Source organism: Chelmon rostratus, chromosome 4, assembly GCF_017976325.1.
Source record: "Chelmon rostratus isolate fCheRos1 chromosome 4, fCheRos1.pri, whole genome shotgun sequence".
In the NCBI taxonomy this organism is placed as follows: Eukaryota; Metazoa; Chordata; class Actinopteri; order Chaetodontiformes; family Chaetodontidae; genus Chelmon; species Chelmon rostratus.
Window position 1 is genome coordinate 176,072 of NC_055661.1, and position 26,123 is coordinate 202,194.

General features: G+C 41.0%; 1 protein-coding gene across 1 annotated transcript in view; it reads right to left on the reverse strand.

Annotated features, from left to right (window-relative positions):
* The window catches only part of trappc8 (trafficking protein particle complex subunit 8), a 43,254-nt gene extending 22,215 nt beyond the window's left edge, over positions 1-21,039 (reverse strand). Inside the window, exons 1-9 of the mRNA XM_041935559.1 lie at positions 20,757-21,039; positions 10,870-11,079; positions 7,823-7,912; positions 7,065-7,239; positions 6,487-6,640; positions 4,696-4,792; positions 4,071-4,333; positions 2,801-2,916; positions 2,509-2,659 (exon numbers count right to left, since the gene is read on the reverse strand). Coding sequence (XP_041791493.1) covers positions 2,509-2,659; positions 2,801-2,916; positions 4,071-4,333; positions 4,696-4,792; positions 6,487-6,640; positions 7,065-7,239; positions 7,823-7,912; positions 10,870-11,079; positions 20,757-20,913 — 1,413 coding nt within the window. The 5' untranslated portion in view covers positions 20,914-21,039. The remainder of the gene's footprint in view (positions 1-2,508; positions 2,660-2,800; positions 2,917-4,070; positions 4,334-4,695; positions 4,793-6,486; positions 6,641-7,064; positions 7,240-7,822; positions 7,913-10,869; positions 11,080-20,756) is intronic.
* Between the last annotated feature and the right edge of the window lie 5,084 nt (positions 21,040-26,123).

Consider the following 26,123-nt stretch of genomic DNA (forward strand, 5'->3'; position numbering starts at 1 on the left):
TATAAGCATGCAAAGTGAAAATAAGGTTATAGTGACTTTTGCAAAAAAAAAAGCAAAATACCTTTAAATGTAATATTCAATCCAAAGCAACATTTCATACATGAAAGAGGCACAGCCAAATTCTTTTGTGGATCCTTGCAAAACAAATGGTGCTGGAAGCTTGGTGACTTGGTGACAACTGTGCTCTACCACACTGTAACCTGAAGTCAGTGCATGGAATGTATTATACCGTCCACTTATGTCTAATGACTGACTACCGACCACACTGCATCTTGCTTGTGAAACACTTACTTACTTCAGCAGTTTTTAAATTGTTGCATCAGCTGCCAGTGTGGTCTGTCATGAACCCCTCCTCATCTTTACATCAGAAAGACAGAATGCTCTTTTTATACTTAATCATGTTACTAACCTGTTGCCACTTCACCGAATTAGTTGTGACATGTTCCACCAGCTGTTTTCTTTTAGCATTTCACAACTTTTTCAGTCTTTTGTTGTCACAGTCCCAACTTTTTGCAAATATGCTGTTGGCATTAAATTCTAAATGAAGGTATAATTTTTAATAAACTATGACACTTCTCAGGTTCAGCATCTGATGTTTTGTCTTTGTGCTATTTTCAATTAAATATGGGGTTTCAATGTTCACATGCATTACATTGTTGTTTCTATTTACTTTTTACACAATGTCCCAACTTTTTTGTAAACAGGATTGTAAAAGTAGCTTATAAAATGTTTGAAAACACATGCTGACAGCTTTTATATTCAATTGCCATGCTGGTAATTTTAGTACACAATCTATTAGATAAACCTATTAACCATGTACAATCTAATCTGTAGCGTTTCATTAGCTCACTTGCATCTAGACATAACTAAGGAAAAATTCTTTGATAATAATTTTAAGAATTGTCTAAAGATTTTGTCACTAGGACCAATATGCTCACATCACTTGGGAGAGTGATGAGAGTATAAATACATTATTGGCTGAGCACGATTCTGGTTTCTCTCATGTTCTGAGGGTGGGGCAGTGTCACTGATGATAGGTCAGCACCTGAGAGGCTTATTATAAAAATGCATACTAAATAATTTAACAAATATTTATCACACAGGCACATCAGCTGGTTCCAGCAAATGTATTCTGTTCCTTTTGTTTATTTTCATGTCCTGAAACCTCTCACCAAACGCCTGAAGGAGTTTTCACACTTAACAGCATATTCAGATGTCATAGCAGGCTTGTGTTCTTAAAGAGTAGGAAAATACACAGTGTTACCCCTTTTCAATTGCACTTGCCACAGCTTTAATTTTTAATCAAATGATTTGGCATTTGAAAGCAGAGAGTTGAGAATGTGGCTGAAGGTTGAAGCTCAACTCTGAGAGGTACTTGGTAATGTCCACCAAGGCCATGCTCAATCACACAGACACTATCTCTCAGTTTCCACATCAGGTTTTCCCTTCATCTCTATTACTCTTATTACTCCAGAAAAACTGACACTTTGGAAGAATTTTACTTTTTCTGGTGCTAACAACTCCACAGCAGCAACAAGGCACTCCTTCATAAATTCTCCTTCTGAATGAGGTTTCAGCTTCACTGCAACTGCGTCCCCACAAACTTACTTAATTCACCGGCTTGTCAACAACAACAACAACAAAATCATTTGTACATTTCTCTTGGAAAACACAACATTTCCATCTACTTTTGTTTTGTTAACAGACGCCATGGTGCGTCGACAAATCTGTTTGTTGAGGGACGGCTTGGAAGAATGTGCTAGTCTAATAATTTCTGTTATTTTCTGAAAATAGTAATTGCTTTTTTGTATTTATTAATTGCCTCGCCACCCGGATCAAACAGTCTCACCATTTCATGTATACGGCCTGGAGGCCAGAGGTTTCCCACGTCATTGGAGAGTACTATTAATACCATTATTTTAGTTAATTTGAGTACTTGCTGATGCCTTTGTGTTGAAGGTACTGAACAACTTGGGCATGTCCGGTGAATTTATATATATAGTTGAGCAGGCATACGATCAGCAGGCACCAGGAAGGATTTTGGTTTTTTTACCAGGGCAAGAGAGGCCTCACACTATTGTTCTTTGCTTGCTTGTTGAATGGTACAATAAACCGCACTAAACGTGATGCTTGACAGAACCATGGACTAATTTTTCCCTTTGTAAGATTCATTGCCTAGGTGCCGCAGTGGCCATTCGATTTTGATTTAGCTTTTCTTTTTTTATTTGTTGCTTTTTATTATTTTGTTTGAACAAATCACCACTACAAGTAAATTAATCGATTAATTGATTAAAAGAGATCTGACCACCAACTGGACTTTTTCAGTTTGTCTTGTCCAAGACAAACTGAAGAAGTCCAGTTGCGAACAATTGAATGCCCTGAAGTGCCCTTACAATGACTTGGATGAATGAGAATATTCACAGGCATGACCACCAACTAACTTAATAATCAATTAACTGTGTCAGTTGTCAAGAGATTTGTTGTGTATGGGAGTGTATGTGTTCTCACCAGTGCCCCTGCAGCATACAGCATGGCCTGGTCTGACAGGAAGTCTTTCTTGGCAGTGTGGTAACAGTTGTAGGCCAGCTCATAGTGCTGAACCAGGAAGCACAGGTCAGCCATCTTCCTGATCTGCAGCTCAGGGGCTTCTGGGGGATATCTGACGTCATAGGTGATAAAAGATTAAACCAAGCCATGTATAGTGTTTACAGTGTAACATGATGTTAATGTAAAAAATGTTTGGGAGACCTTTTGAAGTCTCATATGAAGTGTGATAGGGGGGTGGTGCTGGTGAGCTTACAGAAGGCCACATGTGCTCTTTGGTTCACTGATCCCCTTCTCTGGAACTTTCCCTCCACCAAACCACTTCTTGGTCGCAGTGAACAGAGATCGGCTCAGACCTTTTCTGGAGACCAGCTGTGGACAGAGAGTAATATCACGTATCTCAATGCTGGGAGGATGCTGGAGGGTATACCGCTAAACAGCACCAATACAACTGAGATGACCGTACAACAAGTTAGTTGAAGTAGTAGTAGCAAGTAGTAACGAAAGTTAGCTAGTGTTGTTGTCATTAGCTTTTGGGCTATTACTGTAGCAATACTATTTGAAAATGTGTGTGCAAATTTGGGAAAAATGTATGTCAGCCTATATGTCAGTCCATCTCTTAATGCGTACACCAATTTGTGAATTTGAGAAGAAATCTGAACATATGTAGTAACAAACAAAATCAATTTAAATAACATTTAATCGCGTGAAAAGTATTTCGCTTCAATAGCTGAAAAAAACAGACAATTCTTTGGCTCCACCTTGAGTACTGGTCTCAGTTGCCTGTCTTTTCACATGTGACTTTTGCTGTGCCTGAGATTAGCAAATGTGTGTGTCAACATGTCTTAAACTTCAGGTTTTCTTCACCTTGAACTGAGGCTTACAGACTTGACTGTCATATTGACCCTTCTCACTAAAGAACTTTCGCTGCCATACCGAAGTGGCAAAAACAATGATGGCTGGGTGCCGTGGAGAAGTAAATGTCACTATGGTGCTCCTAACTGTTTTAACAACAAGTAGAAACAGGCGTACAAACATTTTCAGTGCAACCTGAGGACCTGTAATGTGTTGTGTTCTATTGTTGCTTGCTTGTTTCTGTAACATTGGGGCCTACAAGGAACAAACATGTCATTATTAACAGAGTATACAGGTGCCAGCAGCCTGCATGTTCAACTATATAAACGTTTGCTGACGAGAAATCTGCAGGAATTTTGTTTACAAGTACACAAGGCAGAGGATTCAATATTGGTTGAAACAAATCACAATTTATTAATAAGATCTAAGACTTCCATGACTTTATGATTTAGAAAAGATTGCAACACTAACACAACAAGTTAGCTATAGCTGGATCACCAAATGCATTCAGTTGTTCTATGTCTATCTCTGGATCATGATTTGACATCATGGAAAAGATGGAATTCAATACATTTTTGAGTTTGAGCAGTATGGTGATTCAGTCACAATGCTTATTTATCACAATCAAAATTTGTTCAAACATGTCTAGGGTCAAAACTTAGGAGTTGTACCTGGTCGTTGAGCTGTCTGATGTTCTTCTCTATGTGTGGCAGCAGGCCTCTGAAGGTGAACTCTTGAATGAACTGTCTGATGTGGTCATGGTCATTCAGGCTAAGACATGCCCCGTGGCTCCCTGCTCCCCCTGCCAGACTCTCTGGGTCTCTTGCACCTTTCTTCAGGTCAGTGCTGACAGCACTGAGGGTGTACAGGCTCCCCGAGCTGCTTGGTGTGTCCAGCTGAAGAGGATGGCTTTCGGGACTGTTGGATGCTCCGTCTAATAGGAAACAATGATAAAACTAAGCTCGCTCACAACAAAGTGTCCTTTACTCTTTAGAGCTTTTATTTGTTACAGAAGCCAAACAACCCTGTCAGACAAATAAGAGGACATGATAGATATCTGTTTTCTCTCAACCTGATAGCCAATCAAAAGATCACTCCAAAGATCACCTTTGTTGTCTGACTGCAACTTGCAAAAATATTTTAGGAAATATTTTTTTAGGAAACACATATTCTAATTTTTACTTTTTCTGTCAGTGTGTGTGATACATCCATGCGTGTGTTTGTGTGTGTGTACAGACACACACCCGCACGCGCATGTGCACACAAACACATTGTATTTACCTTTACGTTTTTTACCTTTTTCTGCTGAATGATGGCACTCCGCTTCAGGTGCACTGATATTGTTCTCAACAAAAGCACTGGTCACAGTTGGAGCTACATCATCAAGCATATCCTGTAATAAGGGTCACCATGTTAACACCAGGCACATTTCTGGATGGATTGCAAAACAGACAAGTCTTCTAGCTGATTCTTCTGTTGTGCACTCTCAAGACCCAACAATTACCGTTGTGAGTCATACTGAACAACTTTATTGACAATAACAGCAAAGATGTTTGGGCTGACCACTGTTCAATCACAATCCCTTCCAATTGTTGAAGGTAATTAGTATGTGTCTGGAAGTTTATTTAGTCAAAACACAAGTGTAACTTAAGTTATGACACAAATGGTGGGAAAAAGTATAAATTAATGTGCCAATACACACATACTCTACAACAGGCATCACCAAATGGCGGACCGCAGTCCGGGTCCGGACCGAGTGAGTGGTCTGACTGGACCCACGAACCCTTGATCAATCTATGTACAAAATTTTACATGGATCATTTTTCTGACGGTAGTGGTTGCTGCTACTCCAGTTAATACGGTAATAGCGCCGACACTCAGTTGAGCCAATCAAATCCTTTGTTTACCCTGCACAGCCAGTGCACCCAAAAGCCGAGGAAGACAGAGGGGAGAGCATGGCGTGCCCTAAAATGAGGAAGGTCGACGCGGAAAACCGTAGTTTTAATGATGAATGGACGGAGAAATGTATGTTCATTCTTTCAGCAGACAGCTCAAAACCAGTGTGCCTCATATGCTCCGAAACCGTTGCATTAATTAAAAGCGGCAACGTGAAGCGGCACTATGAAACGAGGCACGCCTCTTTTAAGCAAAGATATCCCCTGAAGTCCGAGCTGAGAGCACGCAAAATATCCGAGCTCCGAGCCCAGTATGAGGTCTACACGACTCATCACGCACATATTTACAGCCCAGCAACGTGCAAATAAGTGTTCGCTAAAGGTAGCGTGTGAAAGAGTGTCTGCATGCAGTTGCAGAGACATTGTTTGAAGGAAAACAAAAAGACGAAGTCTGTGAAAAAAAATCAGTCATCTTTAAAAAAGAGCCATTTTATCGTTTTGAACATGTTGACCCGTTGACCTCTTGAAAAGTTTGCCTTCAGTTCTCTTTAGGCATGGACTTGTTTAATTTAAAAAGAAGGTTGTTTAGTCAATGCTCTGTTTGCACTGTTCCTAAAGCAGACACTTTTTGTGACCTTTTTACTTTAAGTGTGGGCCTTTAGTCCTTTAGGCTGGGACCTCCTTAATTTAAAAGAAAACAGGCTCTTTTTGCACTTAATTTATTCTGAGGTTTCTGTTTCCTTTATTCTGAAATAGAAGCCTTAAATTTATTTGACTATGTAAGTGTACTTAAAACTGATAATACAATATTGAAAACCACAAACACAATAATACAAGTTGGTCTTCGGTTCGGACCTTTTTATGTGGAGGAACTTTAAGTATTGGACCTCAGTGAATTTTAATTGACTACCCCTGCTCTACAACATAGATATCTAAGTTATGTGTTGTACTTAAACTGGCATTAGCTAAAACTGTATTATTATAAATCAACAAACTTGAAACGTCAGATTTCTTACATTCTAATTGCATGAAATAAACAATTTAAAACAACAATTACTGCAGACCAGCAGGGGGAACTACAGGTGGACTTTCTGGACAGGATGACTTTTTTTTCTTCCAAAGTTGAACTTTTCTCTTGCTGCACGCTGGATCATGGCCAGTCATTGCATGGGGAGGAAGCTACAGTGTTTACCTGGTTATGCAGATTATTCTTGTGCAGGTATTGACTCCAAGGGTCTGGAATCTGGTCAACATCTTCAGCTGAGAAGGTACGAGTGTTAATTTTCAACAGATAGCAGCCCTGGGAACCATACCTCTGTTTCATATCCTCATACACCGTATCTGCCCTGGAGAGAAAGGAGGAATACTGATCAAACACAAAACGAAAATCCCACAAATATGACAGCATGATCCATCTTTGCAAATTCATCTGTGCTGACTCTGCAGTGGTTTTAATGATTATTAAAAACATAATCTTCAACACTGCTTCCTTTTCTCTGATCATGCATTTACGCCTTTTAATTTAAGAAGCAGTTCAAAAAGAACAAAAAGAAACAGTAAAAGTCTAGTCATTCATAGTTCTTTAACAGTGAAATTATAAAAAAAAATGAATATTTCAGTAATGTCATGTATTTGCACCAACACTGATACCAAGAAAATAATGTTAATTCAAATGTTTCACAACATTAGATGGTGTAATGGTATCTTGTAACATACTCTGCAGAACCCGCAGAAATCTATGCATGATGATAGCAAAGCTTCTTTCAGTACCTCTGTTCATCCCCCTCGCTCATGTCATGAAGTAAGACATAGTACTTGAGGGTGTTGGGGATAAACCACTTGGGATTAATGTAGTCTCCACTGTGCTGAATCCTGTGTTGCTCCTGAGAAAGCTTGAGGAACTGCTCCACAGGGACTGCCTCAGTGGAAGACACTACCAACAGGCCTGTCAGTTCCAGGACGTCAAGGACACCACTACAAACAATGTGGATTCATCAGAGAAGTACAGATACACTGAACCACAGCAGGGTCTATGAGAGCAGAAGACTACGAATACTACAACAACTACTACTACTACTATTACTACTGCTACTACTCCTACTAATAATAATAATGATAATAATCATAAATAATAATTATATGTCCTGAATAAAAAGGAAAAACATTTACATTATGCAAATAAGTTGTAATTTAATTGGGCTCCTCAGTGGTTTAAAGTGGCTGTGATTCTGTTGAAAAAAGGTGTTGTCGTGTATTTCTGTGCATTAATCACAATTTAGCAACATTTGAATCAAAATCTGATGATATTTGGGATTATTTGCTTATCATTACTTATGATATGTTGTGCTTAAAAGATAACCAGGTTGCTGTTATTAAATAGCACACACTCAGTGTTGTATTTGAACAGAGCCTGTGATACAAATCACACCAGGACACTGCTTAACTGAACTTTTAAGAAATTACCAGATCATAACCTGTTGACGTATTCATGACAAGTGGCCAGATTTTGTGTGCTGTTGTAAGGATACAGGCAAGGTAGTGATTGAGGAACTCGTGGTCAGAGGCAGGCATTGACTGCAGGAAGTTCTCCCTGTAGGTTTCAAACCAGGGTGTGGTCGCTAGAAATACAAAGACAAAATGAGAGAATTTCATCCAACAGACACCAATAAACCATCTACTCATACAATATTTTCCATATTTACCAGATAGTGATTGATAATGATGATTAAAAACAATTGCTTTTGTGTTTACAAACAATTGCTTTCAGTTTATGACTTCAGTGTTACAATGCATATTACTGTTTAAGCAACTGCATCACAATTTTATCAAGTTAACACAACCTGGGCTGCCAATTAAGATGTAGTAATTTTACTCTGAAAGACACTATGTGTAATTGCTTTTTCTAATCATTTCTAAATGTACACATTTTTATTTGGTGAGAAATTAAGCAATCCCATTAAAAATTGGTGCTGTCGATACAGTGTTTTCCGCCCATTCATCAAGTGTCAAAAGGTCAGGTCTATGAGTTATTCTGTGATTCAGCACCAGGATGTTGCTAAAGTAACACATTTCAAAACAAAATGCTTTCATCAAAAAACAAAAATCATGATCAGAAATTCATTAAATGTTTAGATGCTATGTACCAGGAAAGTGGTTTTTCATTATCATTTTCGAAAAAAACCTTTTTCTTCTTTGTTTCTACTTGCACTACTATGCTTATGCTTTTACCATGATGACTGAAAGCAGGCAATTGGCTTTACGATCCAGAAACGCTAATAAGAATTTGATAGATAATATGTTCAGTGGACTTGAAAGATGGTCATGAGTGAGATGGTTTCAATTAAATCTTGAATAGCAATTTCATTAAAAAATGCAAATAATCCAACTGAGGACAAGCTAAGTCAAATAATGAAGTGGGGGGGGGGATCTTGAGTCAAATGGTAATCTTGTTTAGAAAAAAGACTAAAAAACTGTTCACACTCTGCAGGCAATGGGGACATCAGGGGAAACAGGGTTGACCAGACAATCAATGGTCTTAAATAAGAACCCCGGCTTGTGCTGGTTGACGGTGCAACCAATTGCCTTCAGAAGTCATATAATCAATTAAAAAGAGTCCACCTGTTTCGACTTTAATCTCAATATAAATACACTTCTTCCATGAAGACCTTAGAATTTTTTAGAGAACATTACCAAATAAAAAGCATCATGAAGACCAAAGAGCTCACTAACAAGGTCAAGTTGTGAAGCAGTCCAAAGCAGGGTTAGGTTATAAAAAACATATCCCAAGCTTTGAATATCTCTTGGAGGACCATTAAATCCATCATTAAAAAAGCATTTTCATCTAACTGATTGTTTGCATGTTGTGCCAATCAAATGATAAAGAGCCCAAATAAATCCATTTGAATTCCAGATCTAACAATGCAAAGTCCAAGGGGGGTGAATACAACCCTATTTCCGAAAAAGTTGGGACGCTGTGTAAAATGTAAATAGAAACAGAATGTGATGATTTGCAAAACATTGAAACCCCAACCCTGAGCCCATGCAGTGATGTCCACTACAGAATCGCGTCTGTTTTCAATGCAGTGCTGTTTAAAGGCCAAAAGATCACAGCCATCCAATATTGGTTTTCGGCCTTGTTCCTTGAGTACAGAGATTTCTCCACATTCTCTGAATCATTTAAAGACATTATATACTGCAGACAATGAAATCCCCTAATTCTTTACAATTTTACATTAAGAAACATTATTCTTAAATTGTTGCACTATTTGCCATCAGTCTTGGAGGTTCAGACAGACTCAACTTGACAATGCTCTTTTTATACCCAATCATGTTACTAACCTGTTTACCAAGTCACTTAACCTAATTAATTGTGAGGTGTTAGCATTTCACAACTTTTGTATTCTATTGTTGCCATTGTCTCAACTTTTCTGAAACCTGTTGCTGGCATCAAATTCAAACAAGGAAATAATTTTCAGAAAACTATCAGTTTCAACATTTTATTTGTTGTCTTGGTGCTATTTTCAATTAAACATGAGATTTAAATGTTTTGCAATCCATCACATTCTGTCTCTCTTTACATTTTACACAGCACCCCAACTTTTTGGAAATGGGGTTGCACTTAAGCAATGTTATCAATCCCTATGTGTGTTTATTGGTTTGATCAGCCAGTAGTGTATATATATTTCCCTCATGTCTTATTCTATTAAGTCTATTAGCTGAGTTAACATTTTGTTTCATACTTTTCATTAGATGTATGTTGTGTTGGCATCTTTAAGTGGCCCATAGCTCTGTCAAGTTTTTTCAGTTATTTGTTTTTGTAAAAAGAAATGGCAGTGTAAGAGACAAGTGACTGGACTTTTCAGCTTGGCTATCTTATTTTGTAGCTTATTTGCACCACAGTGGTGTGCTCTTTACTTTTTTGGGTTTATCGAATAATGAATATTGGAAGTTTTCCCATACAAAAGAAATTATGACATGATAAAATATGGTGTACTTTTAGAGACTGCACTGCCCAGTATATTAAGTATTCACAGTACACTAAAAACTAAAAAACTAGCTCCAACATAACATATGTACAATGCTGCCTCCATATTAAGGCATCAGCATATAATCCAAGAACCAAATAATAACCAAATAACAGTGTAGCATAAGTACATGAAAAATGCATGACTTTTACTTGTAATTAAGTATTTTCATACTGCAGTGTTGCTACTTTCAGGATCTGAACACTTCCTCCACCAGTAACACCCTGCAGTGGTGCAGCATCTGGTGTAACGTTGTTATTCAACATTATGTCCGTTGCATCATCTCCCTCTGGAGATTGGCCTGCCTCTAGCAATCATCAGTGTAATCGCAGATGGTTCATATTTGTTAACATGTAAGTACAGTGATTTCAATAGTGGACAATCACTAAATGTAAGACATCATCATCATCATCATCATAAATGTTTGTTTGTGTAATGCATTTCTGTTAAAAAAAATATAGGCTGATATATCATCTGGTTATCTAAACCCTCAAATACCAAAATCCATATCAACCTTAAAAAGCCTGTATCATTCAAGATCTAGTCCTTACCACTGAAGTTGAGGTCATAGTCTCCTGCTGTGATCATGTTGGTCACAGTACTCTCTTGTGGCTGGCAGGATAACACCACTTCATTGAGCAGGCGGCACTGGGTGGGGCTGAGGGAAGCAGATGCTGTGTTTGGAGTTGTCACAACATTGTTGACACAGATGCGCAGGTTTTTCACAACCTGCACCTGGTTGTTGGGGTCCCGGATGTGGCCTAGAAAAGCAGAACACAGTCATCCAGGACAGTATCATTGGAGTCACAGTCTCTGAAAACAGTTGCACGTGTGCGTGGACAGACAGACAGACAGACAGACACACACACACACACACACACACGTATATTGCCATTAACTTCCTTGTGGCTAGTTTTTTGTGGGCCTCACTGAAGTAGAGTTTATTTGTATTAAAACAGCAAACATTTTTAGACAATTATTTGTTCTACTTTGTGTAGAGTTCAAAATTACAGTTTATTACTTTCAATAACAGTATCAATAGACAGGACCAGTATGGAGTGCCGAATGATGAAGGTTCCTTGCGTATGTCATGTGATAACTACAGAGCACAGACCTGTCAACCCTCCCGTTTATCCCAAGATTCTCCAGTATTTTACCCTTCGCTACGGCTATCCTCATATTTAAATATTTTTTCATAAATCTCCCGTATTTTTGACCTTTCTAAACAAACAACAACAAACAACATTGGCTGCAATGTTGACAGGAGGCATAACCGCCAAGTCCTCTGGTTAATGTGGGTGGCAGTATGTAGAACATTAGCTGTAACAGTGATGAGAAGTCATGTGCTCAAACGACAACTGCCAATAATACAAGAGGAAGAAGAAAAGCAAGAGGAAGAAGATCACTGTCAATCACAATCAACTCCATTTTTCATCAATTCATTTTAGAATTCATTTCAGAATATGCTCCCATATTAATCTATGCATATGTCTGCTCTGGCTCCGTTCAGGCTTGCTGCCTCTTACCTGTGACCTGAAACATTTATTCACACTTCAGATCTATTTTTTTTCACAATATGCGCGGATGATGCCTAATAAAAAGGCACTGAAAAAACATACTTATTTGCATTATCCAACAGAGTCTGCTAGAGCAGCACACACCGCTCGAGTTTGTAATCCCACAGCCTCTCCCTTTACTTTTACCCAACAGTTTTGAGCAAGACACAGGAACCCTCTGCCACCTGTCTGCTCTAAGTGCAGCCACCAGCTCTGTCTCTCTCTCTCCTCTCTCTCCACCACAAACTCAATATGCACACAGTTGATTAAAAAATAGAGATCATGAATACTCACACATATCAAAGAAAAACTGCACACAGCACATAAACATTTGCTGCACAGTGATTTGAAATTCAAGACAGTTGTTTCAGTGTCACGTGAATGGTGTCATCACATTGCAGTCTAGACACAAGGTAAGAAAGCCCAGCAAAAAACCCTACCAATAATATTTAGTGTTTGTCAAAACTGTTTGAGCGGTGATTCAACTTTATGGTCATTTGGAGGCTGTAGTTTGTGCTGCTGTAGAATTGGATTGCATCTTGGAAAATGAAGGCTAAGAGGTGATCCAGTCAGGCAGGCGCTATAAATCTGTAGACTAAATTAATGAAAGAACTTACTTTTTATCCTGATGTTTTATTCTACTCCACCCTCCCACCACCCCAAAGCCAACTGCTGCTGTAAGTTGCTTGTTTGCGTGGAGCAACGCTCAAATTATGTCATGAATACAAAACAAAACTTGTCCTGAGACAACTTTCAAATCAAATCAAACTTTATTTATATAGCACTTTTCATCCATTTAAAATGCAACACAAAGTGCTTCACAAGATAAAAGAATACAACAACAGAGAGAATAAAAGCATAATATGACGGACAATATCCCACTTCCAGATATACACACATGCGCTCACACAAACACTCACAAAACACACACACACACACACACACACACACACACACACACACACACAGTGCTGAGACATGGCAGGGCACTGCGGAACCATGTGAGGAAACACCTATGGGAGCCATCCACACTGGGAAGCACCACAGCCTGCGGCCACCGGGAGCGCTGCCACAGAGACCACCCAGACGCCGATGGACAGGGGCAGACTCCGCACTTAATGCAGAGCCACCCAAGTCCCTCGGGCCCAGGCGGCCTCCAAGCAACGGCCCCCGTGGGCAGACCGGGCATACACCCCAGTGTGGAGGCCCCCACATGAGGAAACACTGAAGCTAAAAACTAAAAGACTGAAGAAAAAATAAATAAACAGATAAATAACCAAATAAATTAAAGATAGCAAAAGAAAAAAAAAAAGAAAAGCAGGTATAATGCACAAAAATTAAAAGCTTTAAGAAAGTTAAAAATGTACAGGTAAAATGGACAAATAAATAACTAATAAAAAGTAAGTAATAAATAAAAGTAATAAGATTTTAAGATGTAATACTGATAAAGTGCATAACTAAGAACAAGTCATAAGAAATATAAGACGTAAAAATAGCATAATAGAAGAATTAAAAGTTTAAAAGAGATCAGTTAAAGGCCAAACCAAAAAGGTGAGTCTTGAGCCTCCTTTTAAAAACATCAACAGTCTCTGCAGTCCTGATGCTCTCCGGCAGGCTATTCCATAGTCGAGGGCCGTAATGGCTGAATGGAGCCTCCCCGTGGGTTTTTGTATTGACTCTAGGAATAATTAAAAGTCCAGTGCCGGAGGACCTCAGGACCGCGAGGGTTGATATGATAAAAGCATGTCAGATAAATAAGTGGGCCCAAGACCATTAAGACATTTAAAAACTAATAAAAGAACCTTAAAATCGATCCTGAAACACACGGGGAGCCAATGCAGTGATTTTAAAATCGGTGTAATGTGAGCCCGCCCTCTGGTCTTCGTCAGCACGCGTGCGGCTGAGTTCTGTAATAGTTGCAGGTTAGAAATGGTCTTTTTGGGGAGGCCAGAGAGCAGGGCATTACAGTAGTCTAAACGACAGGAGAAAAAGGCATGCATCAGCACCTCCGTGTTAGCTTGAGAGAGAATTGGGCGGACTCTGGCTATATTCTTAAGATGATAAAAACCTATTTTTGTTACATGTTTAATATGTGGAATAAAATTCAGCTCAGAGTCAAAAATGACGCCCAGGTTCTTTACACATTGTATTGGTTTAAAATCTTGTAGTTTTGGTAAAAGTTTCTCTCTCTTGCATTCAGGACCAATGACTAAGACCTCTGTTTTGTCCTGGTTGAGCTGTAGTAAATTCTCTGCCATCCATGAATTTATATCTAAAATACAGTTAAAAAGAGCATCAATTGGCCCTGTGTCTTCAGGAGATACGGCAATGTACAGATGTGTATCATCTGCATAACTGTGGAAGCTGATGCCGTGTCTCCTGATGACGTCCCCAAGGGGAAGCATATATAGATTAAAAAGAATTGGACCTAAAATTGACCCTTGGGGCACCCCACAACTTATTTTATGTGTTCTGGAGGAACATGTATCCAAACTTACCCGGAAATATCGATCTGTGAGATAGGAGCTGAACCAGTTAAAAACAGTACCAGAGAGGCCGACTAGGTATCTCAGTCTGTTTAATAAAATGTGGTGATCTACTGTATCAAAGGCAGCACTTAGATCCAGTAGTACCAAGACTGTGAGTTTATGTGAATCTGCGTTATACCTAATGTCATTTAAAATCTTTAAAAGGGCTGTCTCTGTACTGTGGTTCATCCGAAAACCAGATTGGTATTCTCTAAGATATTGATACTATTTAAAAAATCATTTAATTGATTAAAAACCACCTTTTCTAATATTTTACTTAAAAATGGTAAGTTGGACACAGGTCTGTAGTTATTAAAAATGTTGTAGTCTAGGTTACTCTTCTTCAGAAGGGGCTTCACCACTGATGTTTTAAAGGCGGCGGGGAAGACACCCGTCTGAAGAGAGTAATTTACAATATTTAAAATCTGTTCCTCAAAGAAGCCATAAAATGTTTTTAAAAGTGATGTGGGAATTGGGTCTAAAAGGCAGGTTGTTGGGTTTACTTGGGAGAAAGCTCGACCAAGTGTCCTTGCGTCCACCAGGGCAAAACTCTCCAGTGTTTCCTCAGGTAAAAGTAATGGTACAGGTGTGTTAGAAAATAAATTCTGTTGGGGTAAAAGACTGGATCTGATATTATCGATTTTATTTCTGAAGTGGTCTGCAAAGTCCTCACAGAGGGCATCTGATGGGGGTTTGGAGGGTTTTTTAAAATTGCTCTTAAACTCTAAACGATCGATGGTGGAGAACAGGAATTTGATGTTGTTTTTATGGTCTGTGATGAGTCTTGAAAAATGAGAGATTCGTGCCAGTTTGACTGTGTTATTGTAGATTTTCAGCTGTTCACATAATATTTCATAGTGAATTGTCAGTTTGCTTTTTCTCCACCTCCTCTCTGCACTCCTGCAATTTCTTTTGAGTTTTTTGATTTCGTCGTTATTTCTCCACGGTGGTGTAGGTTTTGTTTTTAGGGTTTTGGTTAAAAGTGGAGCCCAGTGTTATTTTCAGTTTGCATTTAAAATGGTCAACAATAAAATCACAAGAAGCAGGTAAAATTTCTGCAGGAGTGCTCTTTAAAATCTCCATAAAATTTGCAGCCACTTCAGAAGCAATGTAGCGTTTCCTCACCGTTCTCACCGGGGCCTCCTGGTGGTTAAAACTGGTGATGTTAAAATACACACAGGGGTCGGTACTGGTCCGGAGATAAAAGCTCTCACTCTGGATTGCTTCAGGATGTTAAAAAGTCAAGTAAAGTCCTCTTTTAAGATCTCTGACTGTTGCCTTTTAATGTCGTTAGTTCCCACGTGAACCACCACCGTATGCACTGAGGGGTGTGCCTCCAGTACACCGCAGATTTCAGCAGCCACATCGTTGACAGTGGTGCCGGGGAAACACAGAGTGGTGGAGGACTGTGTTTTCACATGCCGGATGATAGAATCCCCGATGATGATGGTAGTGGGATGAGACCGGCTACCAGGACCAGGACCGTGGTCGGGCAGAGGCAGCCGGGAGGCCCGGCCGGGCCACAGGTCCCCGGTGGCGGCAGCCGCAAAACCAGACTGGATGGAGGGCTCGCCGGATGGGTGTCTTCCGTTGGTGGTGGAGGCTGAGGGACCCGACCGAGCAGATGGCCCGCTGGTTGGAGGAGACACCAGGGAGCTGGGTGAGCCGGCTAGTCGAAAATTTGTCCGTGGTGTGAATGAGAGAGCCACAGCCTTACAGAGAGCAGAGGGGACAGCAGCCGGTATGGGGCCCACTGTACCGGCGCTGATGGTTGAGGGCGTGAGCCGCCTGTGTCCGGTGGTGGAGGCTGCAGGCCGCCGGTGTGTAGTGGTGGAGGGTGCAGACCGCCGGTGTCCGGGGTTCCGCTGTGTGGATCCTGATAGTGGTCCTGAAAGTGGAGGGAACTCCTGCTCGTCCAGTACTGTGAATTGTTGGAGAGACAGAGATCCAGGGCTGGAGGTGGGGAAGGTGTTTTCCGCAGATTACCGGCATATTTTCCGCCATGCTGAACCACCGTCCATGGTGCCGGCTGTCCCGGGGTGGAACACAGGAGAGTCTTGGGTCTGGCTCCTGTTCTGGCCCATTGGTCTCCATTCAGGGACTGAGCAGGATCGATCCACGGCACTGTAGCGTCCAGGTCTCCGCTAGCGGCGTCGCCGGTTGTTGCTACAGTGCTCAGACACTGCGCTAGCATAGTGTCGATTAGCCGCTCGTCCTCTCCGATTTGTTGTAGGAGAGAGACTCTTCCCTCCAGTTCAGCGACCTTCTGGTTGAGCCGAAGGCAGCCCTCACAAGAAGCAGATGGGGAGGTGAGTGGTGCCATCCCTCTTTTTTGGAAGTTTAGCAAGTTTTATTTGTTTATGTGTCTTCTCAAACTCCAACGCTCTGCTGCCGTAAACGAGAACTGCCGTAAACGAGAACTGCCGTAAACACGTATTCTTTGGCACTGTATTAATAAAATTTAATGGAATTGAACATGCTTCTTTCTTCTCAAACAAATGCGGTGTGTTTTTGGTAGTTGCTAGCCTCTGAGGAAAACAGACAGTGATCCAGTTGTCTTTGGAAGAGTGGCACCAACAATCATACCACTGGGAAAAGAAAGAGGGGGGTGTTTCCACTTTTAAGCAGACCAATTGACACAGATATAGTTGTCTCCGTGCTCAAAAGTAGCTTTAATTCAGTAACAATCAAGTTTATAGCGAACGCTAAGAGGAACCAGCGTTACACCAGTGCTAATTTTTGCAGTTTTAGGTTTTGAGACTAACAAGCTAACTGCTCTCTCATAACTGTGGCCTGCACCTGCAACAAGCTAATGTTAAGTTAGTAACTTGGTCTGCATACTGGTGGAATAAAAGTTTATCAGTTAGAGGAACCAGCATTACACTAGCATGAAAGAGACAGCGTGCTTTCAGTAGAGCAGCAGTTATCTTCACATGCTATAACACATGCTATAACCAACAACCTCATCATGCACATAATTTCCAAAAAAATAAAATAAGAAGGAAGAGATAACAGCGCTAACCAGACAGCGGGAGTATCGTGAGTGTGGCATCATGTGCTTCACGTAGACATGGCTGAACGAACTCACGGATACGCATGTCGCTTTGGACAATTTTCATGTGCTGAGAGCAGACAGGCAAGCGACGGAGTACGGTAAGAGGAAGGCTGCCACCTCCAGAAATTCTCAGATGATACAGCCATCGTTCGATGCGTATCACAGTGGAACGATTTGAAATACAGGGAAGTCATCACTAAGTTTGTTAACTGGTGTGGACTAAACCACCTGCAGATCATCACCAGACAAAGGAAATTGTGATAGACTTGGACAGGAAAGCACCACAGACTACACCAGTGTGCATCCAGGGTTTGGACATTGAGATCGTGGAGGAGCACAAATACCTGTGTGTCCACCTCAACAATAAACTGGACTGGTCCACCAACACAGATGCCCTGTACAGGAAGGGCCAAAGTCATCTCCATCTGCTGAGAAGACTGAGGTCCTTTGGAGTGTGTAGGACACTGTTAAAAACATTTTAGAACTCTGTGGTTGCATCTGCAGTCTTTTACACAGTGGTCTCCTGGGGCTGTGGAAGCTCTGAGAGGGACAGACAGAGACCCAATAAACTGGTCAGGAGGGCTGGTTCTGTCCTGGACTGCCCTCTGGACACCACTGAGGATGTAGGTGAGAGGAGGATGTTAGCAAAGCTGACATCCATCATTGACAAACCCTCCCACCCCCTGCATGACACAGTGGGGGCCCTTAGCAGCTCCTTTAGTAACAGACTGCTGCATCCACTCTGCAAGAAGGAACACTACCACACGTCCTTCATTCAACTCCAGCATTGCTTAATGTAGCATTGGTTTCCATATTTAAACTGTTGTTTGCACTGATGTGTGATTTGACATACATGTATTACCTTGCAATATTACTTTTTTTTACTCTCATTGAGTACTCTATTTAAAATTATATATTTATTACTGCACAATGGCATGAATGCTGAAGCCACTTTATCCACCATGTGCAATTGCTACCCATGCGCAATTTGTGTAAAATCTGTTCTTGGCAGTAGAATTTTTGGTAATTTTTGTATTGTTCTTTGCGGTAATATATTTTTATATATATAAATATTTTACATATTTTATTCTTTCATATAGTCCGTTATATAAAATGTACATATATAGAGTCAGCTTTTATTGTGCATTTTGAATTTCTCTTTTTCTCTTGCTATTTTTTTCCAACTGCTTTTACCTGCTGCCTGTAATACCCGAATTTCCCCGGCTGGGGATTAATAAAGTCTTATCTTATCTTATGTGATGATGACAAATGACAATAACACACAGACAACATATCTAATGTGGAAATTGAGAAAGTTCTTCTTTTTGTTTATTATTATTATTATATCCTCATTTAGAATTTGGTGCCAGAAACACATTTCGGTTGGGACACCAGCAACAAAAGGAAAAGTTGAAGTAAAGATGGGGAAGTGTTCACCACTCTGACACCAGACTGCGAATAGTGCAACAATTTAAGAATAATGTTTCTCAATGTAAAATTGCAAAGAATTTGGGGATTTTATTGTCTGCAGTACATAATGTCATTAAAAGGTTCAGAGAATCTGAAAAAATCTCTGTACACAAGGGACAAGGCAGAAAACCAATATTGGATGGCCATGATCTTCGGGCCCTGAGATGGTACTACATTGAAAACAGATGTTTGTTTACTATTCTCATCTTAATGTCACTGTGATGTCATTGTTATGTATGACATCTGTCTCAAATTCCCTTGCAGTGTTCTGTTTATTTTTTTCCAATTCAAGCACTGGATTGCACTCCTGCCGATTTACAGAAGCTGAACATTTAAATCCAATAGACTGTCCTGAGTGATTAGTGAGATTACAACAGAGATAACGCAAATGAACAAAACTGATATTGAATGGACACTGGTTAAACACAAGATCAAGCTGGCTCCTGGAGCAAGGACTTTTGTCTATCACAGTCTAAAATTGAGATGTAGCCTTTGAGGATTGGACAGGATTATGTTATGTCTTGGACGTCACAAGTGGTCTTTAATATAGCCTTGTATTGATGATAACACAGAAGCAAATCAGCGGAAAGTATCCATGATTCATAGTGATTTGCTCCCCTGTCATTGGGCGCATTTGAGAGGAGCCAGGCGCCAATGATATTTTACTCTATTACTCTATGAAGGTTAATTCTATTAACAGAAATAATTGTTTGATCGATGGTAACTTAAATCAGTCATTGAGATGAAATACATTCATCTTAAATTGCACACAGCTCTCATACACTGCATACGGTCTGTGACATATTCTACAACATGAAAAACTATTTATGTATCATGAAATGACAAAAATCTTTTGCCAACAAGTGGGGATGTCAGGATTCATGAATATGACATCTATTGTGAAGACCTGACAGTCTTAACATCTGACACATCAATGAAAACTATTGTCTACTTTTTTTTGCTTTCCTGTCTCCATGTATTTTGAATATTGATTCTTCTCTCTTTTTTAGGAGGGACAGAAGTGGCAATCAAGACTGGGCAGCTAATTTATATACAGCAGCAAACTGATATGGCTTACATTAGAATGCTAGCTCAGTCATGTTTCATGTAAAGTAAATAGGTAATAAGGAGGTTGGACACTAACCTATCATGGTGGTCACAGAGAGTGATCTAACATTTTAAGAGGCCACTCAGATGCATAAGATTTTCTGAAAACTGGATCGGATTTAACGGGATTTGAGTGCTAGTGACTTCCTGCACGGACTGTGAAGGCTGATGGAAAAGTCTTCACTCGAGCCTTTTTACACTGCCCCCTGCTGCCGCCGCCTGCTCTCGTCTACTTTTCATGCGAGGTGCAGTTCATATCGAATGAAGCGAATTATTTATGACGCGGCTTGCATCTTGGTCTTACTTGCCTAGCAAATTAACGTTAACCTTCATGAGTGACAGCAACTAAAGCCCATTAGCCAATTGGCTTACTTAACGTTACTACTTCAGCTATTTCTTGTTTGGTCTGATAATCCAACATTAACAAAATTGTTGCCTGATTATCTAAAAGTTATACTTAACAACATCAACATCTCAAAGACTTTATGGTCAGCTGTCACTCGGCCCTGTCGGATGTCAAATCTGGGCTTCATGTCTCCTACTGTTAACACACAGCTACTTGGGTCGCAATCCAGTCTGCTAGCCGGCTATTAACACGGAGCTAATGTAAACTATCATCCATCACAGGCTAAACATGCTAGCAGCCTCGCTTAACTTTGATTCGTGCCAGCAATGAGACTGACAGTCGATGGTCATGGTGAGTTCCAAATTGCTGTTCTCACCTTCGGACGTTAGTCTGCAGAAAGGCCTCAGCAGCTCAGCGAAATTCAGGTTGTTCTTGCGAGTCACTTTCTCCGCTTCTTCACTACATAAGACGGCCACCATCGGGACAAACGAGTCCTGAACGAACTCCTGCACAGACTGAGCACATTGGGCCATGTCGGGCCAGCGTCAAAACCAGTTAACAAACTAAACTGAGTCCAGTGTCCTGCACTTTGTGAGAGACTAATTATTTCATCGTTAAAGACAACTCCTCCTCGATTTGCGGACTGCAGCCATATTGAATTCACGACACCACTTCCTGTGTAGAACTGAGATGGTCAGGTGATGCCTGTTATTTCCGTCCCCTTTCCTGCTGTTTGGGAGCGTCACACCAATGTCATCGGATGCTCATGAAAGGATTAACAGGCAATTTCATAAATTCACAAATGACAAAACAATTCACAAAACAATGTGCCGAGATGATTAGCATTTTGAATTTTGACTTCGATTTCGTTACCAATCATAATTTCAACGTAGAAAAGTAAATTTGAAAAAGCAGACAATACAATACGTCATACTGTGACATTATTTGTATTGATGTTGACAAGCAAGTAAATATCTGCTACAAAACTACGTGTAACGTGTAAGGTTTTCTGTTTGTTTTTTAAATTTTATTGAAAATTTACAAAATAAGCATGGCAAAATTCAGATTCTACAAATAATGAAGTATAAAGAACCGTCAAATGGAACAACAAAATAGTAATTGGTTAAGAACATCTTACAATAGTAGACTGACAGCTGAAAAACAGAGAAAGTATGATTAATGATAAGATCTGAATGGAAATGCAGTATTAAATGGAAAAACTAAAATTAAATAAATTCAACTAAAATAATTAACCAAACACAAGGGGAACTACATTTTTCTCTCACTTCTCTAATTCAGTAGGGAAATCTTTTAAAATATCATACAATTTCTGTACTTTTATTCCTTTTATTAGTTTTAAAGACTTGAAATATAAGGTCATTAAACTCCTGGACTGTAAACAGTGAGACAGACAGAGAGGGTTCCAAGCGGAAACTTTATTATTAGCTCGGCTGATTTGTGGTTTATGGTGCTTAAGACATAGAAAACCCAGAACCAAAGGGGATGAAGGTGAAATCTCAAGTAGTTGAATTTGCTCAGAATGGTTACCAGACAGGAGGAGAGTGACCGTAATGGTGCGGATGGTCAGAAAACCCTCGTCAAGGGCTGTAGCTGTGACAAGAGTTGGAAGGGGCTCCAGCAACAGCTGACATTGTTCCACTACCTTTTGGTCGATGAAACTGTCCTCAGTCGTTGCAGCTGGAGAGAGAAAGACTGGAAACTGAGTCACAGGGAGCTGCAATCTCAACAGGAGCAGGGTTTTAGTCTTGGGTTGATTTACCAATACCCCCACAGCTTTTGGTGATTCCTCTCTTTTGGGCACACTGGACAGGTCATGATTCGGTGTCCCCTGTTTCCGCAATACAAACACACCCCCATTTGTATGCGCCGCTGTCTCTCTTCCCAGGGCCCACTCTCCCCAGCTGCATGGGTCTCACTAGGTCCAGAGGATGTCTCTTTGGACACCGAAAGAGGTGAGGGAAGCTGAATTCACTAGTCAAGAGGAGAAAGCAGGTGAGTTAGAGGGTTCTTCCTTCTCTCTACATGTCTTTTCTGATGCAACTATCAAGCTGAATTGTTAAGTTTACAGGTTTTAACAGGTTTTAAGTCAGGTGGAAAACCCGGCTAGCTAACTCATCCTTTGTCCACAACTCCACAGAGTACTCCACCACACTGTGGGTGCTTTGTTTTAAATTTAACAATCTCCAACATGGTCAACACATTACAGAATTCACAGATACACATTTAATTGGACATTTTTTCCAACCGACCCTGAGAGTAAAGTACACCAGCGCTTCCCTTCTTAATGGCACAGGGCAAAATGTGTCTTGGAAAAAGGTTAGTGGTTTTTGCCAAAAACCCTGGGTGCATTGAAGGAGAAAACCATGACGTTCACCAAAATCCCCTGAAGACGTTCCGGATCAGCAGCATGGGAGTTTCTGACCAGAGATGGCATCGGAGCGACAGCAGCTGCTGGGGCTGGGTAGTGCAGAAGTACCAGCAGAGAGGCTAGGGAAGAAAGGACAGGAGATAACACTGAGACTTGTGAGTTAAGTAGATTGACAGAGTTGAGCACAGTTTGCTGCTGTTCCTGGAGTGGGACTAAGAGTTGTCTGTGTTGCCCGAGCAGTCTTCCCTGGTGTGACAGGACTTACTGCAGGCTTTCATTTTCCCTGTCCGAGTCAGCTGGGTTCATGTTGGTTGAATCATTCTGTTTTGACAAGAATAGGGACCCAAAAGCTGTAACTCAGACACAGGGGTGGGAGTGGTTGACAAGTAGGCCAGAGAGACCAGGTCTGAGAGGGAATCCAGGTTCACGAGACAGACAGACAGGAGTATGAGGTAGGCACCTGATTACAGAGAACAAAAGGAAAAAAAAAAAGGAAAAAATAGCACAGAGGTTCTTGGTTGATTAGGTTACCACTTACAGTACATTCAGAAAGTATTCAGACCCCCTTCATTTTTTTCACTTTTGTTATGTTGCAGCCCAATGCTACAATTGTTAGTCAAAAGTTTTTTCCCTTCATTAATCTGCTCTCAGTACACCATAATAACAGTGAAACAGTGAAAATAGAACTTTTGATTTTTTTTGCAAATTCATTAAAAAGGAAAAACTGAAATATCACATTGACATAAGTATTTAGACCCTTTGCAACAACACTTCAAATTCTGCTCAGGTGGCTCCCATTCCTCTTGATCATTGCTGAGATGTTTCTGCACCTTGATTGGAGTCCAAATTAAATTGATTGGACATGATTTCGAAAGGCACACACCTTTTTAAAAGGCCTCACAGGTGACAATGCATGTCAAAGCAAAAGCCAAGCCATGAGGTCAAAGGAACTGCCTCCAGAGCTCAGAGACAGGATTGTTGCAAGGTACAGATCTAGGGAAGGCTACAAAAAAGGACTCTCAGAGTGTTATAAACAAGATTCTCTGGTCTGATAAAACCAAGATTGAACTGTTTGGCCTCAATTGTTAACGTTATGTCTGGAGGAAAACAGGCACAAGTCATTGCCTGCCTAATACCATTCCAACAGCGAAACATGGTGCATCATGCTGTGTAGGTGTTTTTCAGCTGCATAGACTGGAAGACTGATCAGGGTTGAAGGAAAGTTGAATGGAGCAAAGTACAGAGAGCTCCTCAATGAAAATCTGTTCCACAGCAGTCAGGACATCAGACTGGGCCGAAGGTTCACTGCCTGACATGAAAATGACCCTAAGCACACAGCCTGACTTAAACATCGAACATCTCTGGAGAGACCTGAAAATGGCTGTCCACTAACAGTCTCCATCCAACCTGACTGAGCTTGAGAGGATTTGCAAAGAAGAATGAAAAAAAGATCCCCCAATCCAGGTGTGCAAAGCTTGTTGCGTTGTACCCAAGAAGGCTTGAGGCTGTAATTGCTGCCGAAGGCACTTCAACAAAGTACTGAGTAAAGGGTCTGAATACTTATGTCAGTGTCATATTTCAGTTTTTCCTTTTTACTGAATTTGCAAAACTTTCTAAAATTCTATTTTCACTTTATCATTATGGCGTACTGAGTGTGGATTAATGTTAAAAAAAGAATTTAAACGATTGTAGCATTAGGCTGCAAAATAACAAAAGTAAAAAAAAGTGCAGGGGGTCTGAATGTTTTCTGAATGCACTGTGGGTGAGCAGACAATTCAATAAATACTGGTTGGAAAGCAGGTTCTTTTTGAAAGGCTGTAGTCCTCTCCTACAGCGGCGTATAGCCCTGAGACGCCAGAACATGTAGGCAGGTTGACTGTCGACCATCCGGGTGGGAGTTGGGGGTCTGGCTAAAGGGCAAAACTGACTGGTGGAGACAGACTTGAGTTAGGAGACATGGGACACAGGATGGATTCTCATGGAGGTAGGTAATGGTAATTTGACTACATGAGGTTGATGATAGAGTCCACAGTAACTGGGCCAAAAAAACGAGTTTATTGGATTCAGTTTTTTTTTTTTTTTTGGAACTTCTTTTTATTTTGTTTTCATATCAGTCTTACAGTGCATCAAAACTAATTCTTACATTACCTTAGGTAGAAAAATATGTCAGCATGTTCAAAAAGTCCATGGTTTGAAGATATGGTTTACAAGGATCAATTACCCATTGGATTCAGTTTTTAACGTAATATTTTTTGAGGATAACCAAACTCTCTGACCTGGCACATAGTGGAAGGGTTCTCTGCAATGTCTGTAGGCTACTCGTTTATTCTCCTCTGCTGATCTTAATAAGGTGGCCCACATCTTTTTTCCAAATCCGTCAGCAATGCGGAGGTGGAGCTGCATAGATGGTACATAGATGTCCCCTTCCTGGGCCGGGAGCAGTATGACAAAGCAGCAGTATGACAAAGCAGCAGTACGACAAAGCAGCAATACGAAGACAAAACAGTACAGAGACAAAACAGTACAGAGACAAAACAGCAGCAGCCCCCTTTAGCTCTGGCGATGTGTCCCTTTAAACCCGCTGCACCCGATCAGCTGATGCCGACGTCACTCGCACATGGTTCAGCAAAACGACGCTCATACACTCTTGGGCGGCTGGGATCGTTAGCAGGGTTGGCTGGATATGACACACCAAAGGAAGAGGGAGAGAATCGCGCAGCTACTGGCGTTCACCTTTCCAAAGGTCCGACCTGGAAATGACGTCACCGTCAGGAGCAGCAAGAGAGGGAGAGAAACTCACCGCAGCAGGCCATCTAGGTGACACACACACACAGGAGTCTCTGGAAGCCCCAAGTCATCCGCTCTGCGTGACACACAAATATTAACTCCCTGCCACATGAGCCAAAAGCAGCAGGTGAACAGACAAACCGCGTTACCTGTCTGCGCGCAAAGGTCCGACCCAGAAATGATGTCACCGTCAGGAGCAGCGAGAGAGAACTGGCCGGGAGGGATCGACCCCTTCTATAGAACGGTGCGCCTCTAGTGGTTGGCTGTGATGTTGCCAATTAGGCAGGCTCACCCACGGGTCTCTATCCTGCCACAAGATGTATGGGCCCATTGCAGAACCTGGAAATGGACAGGGTCAGGTACAATAGACAGTTAGGTGGGCCATTACCTGGATCAGGTTGAAGCTGTTGCACTTCCCTTACCACTGCCTTCATCTCCCAGACTGTTGCGGCCACCACACATGATGAGGGAAGGATGGGCTTAAGTTTGCATTGTGTTGCCAGGAAAAGGGCATCTGGCTTCACATTTCTAGAGCCGGGACAGTAGGTGACCACCGTGCCTGGCGGA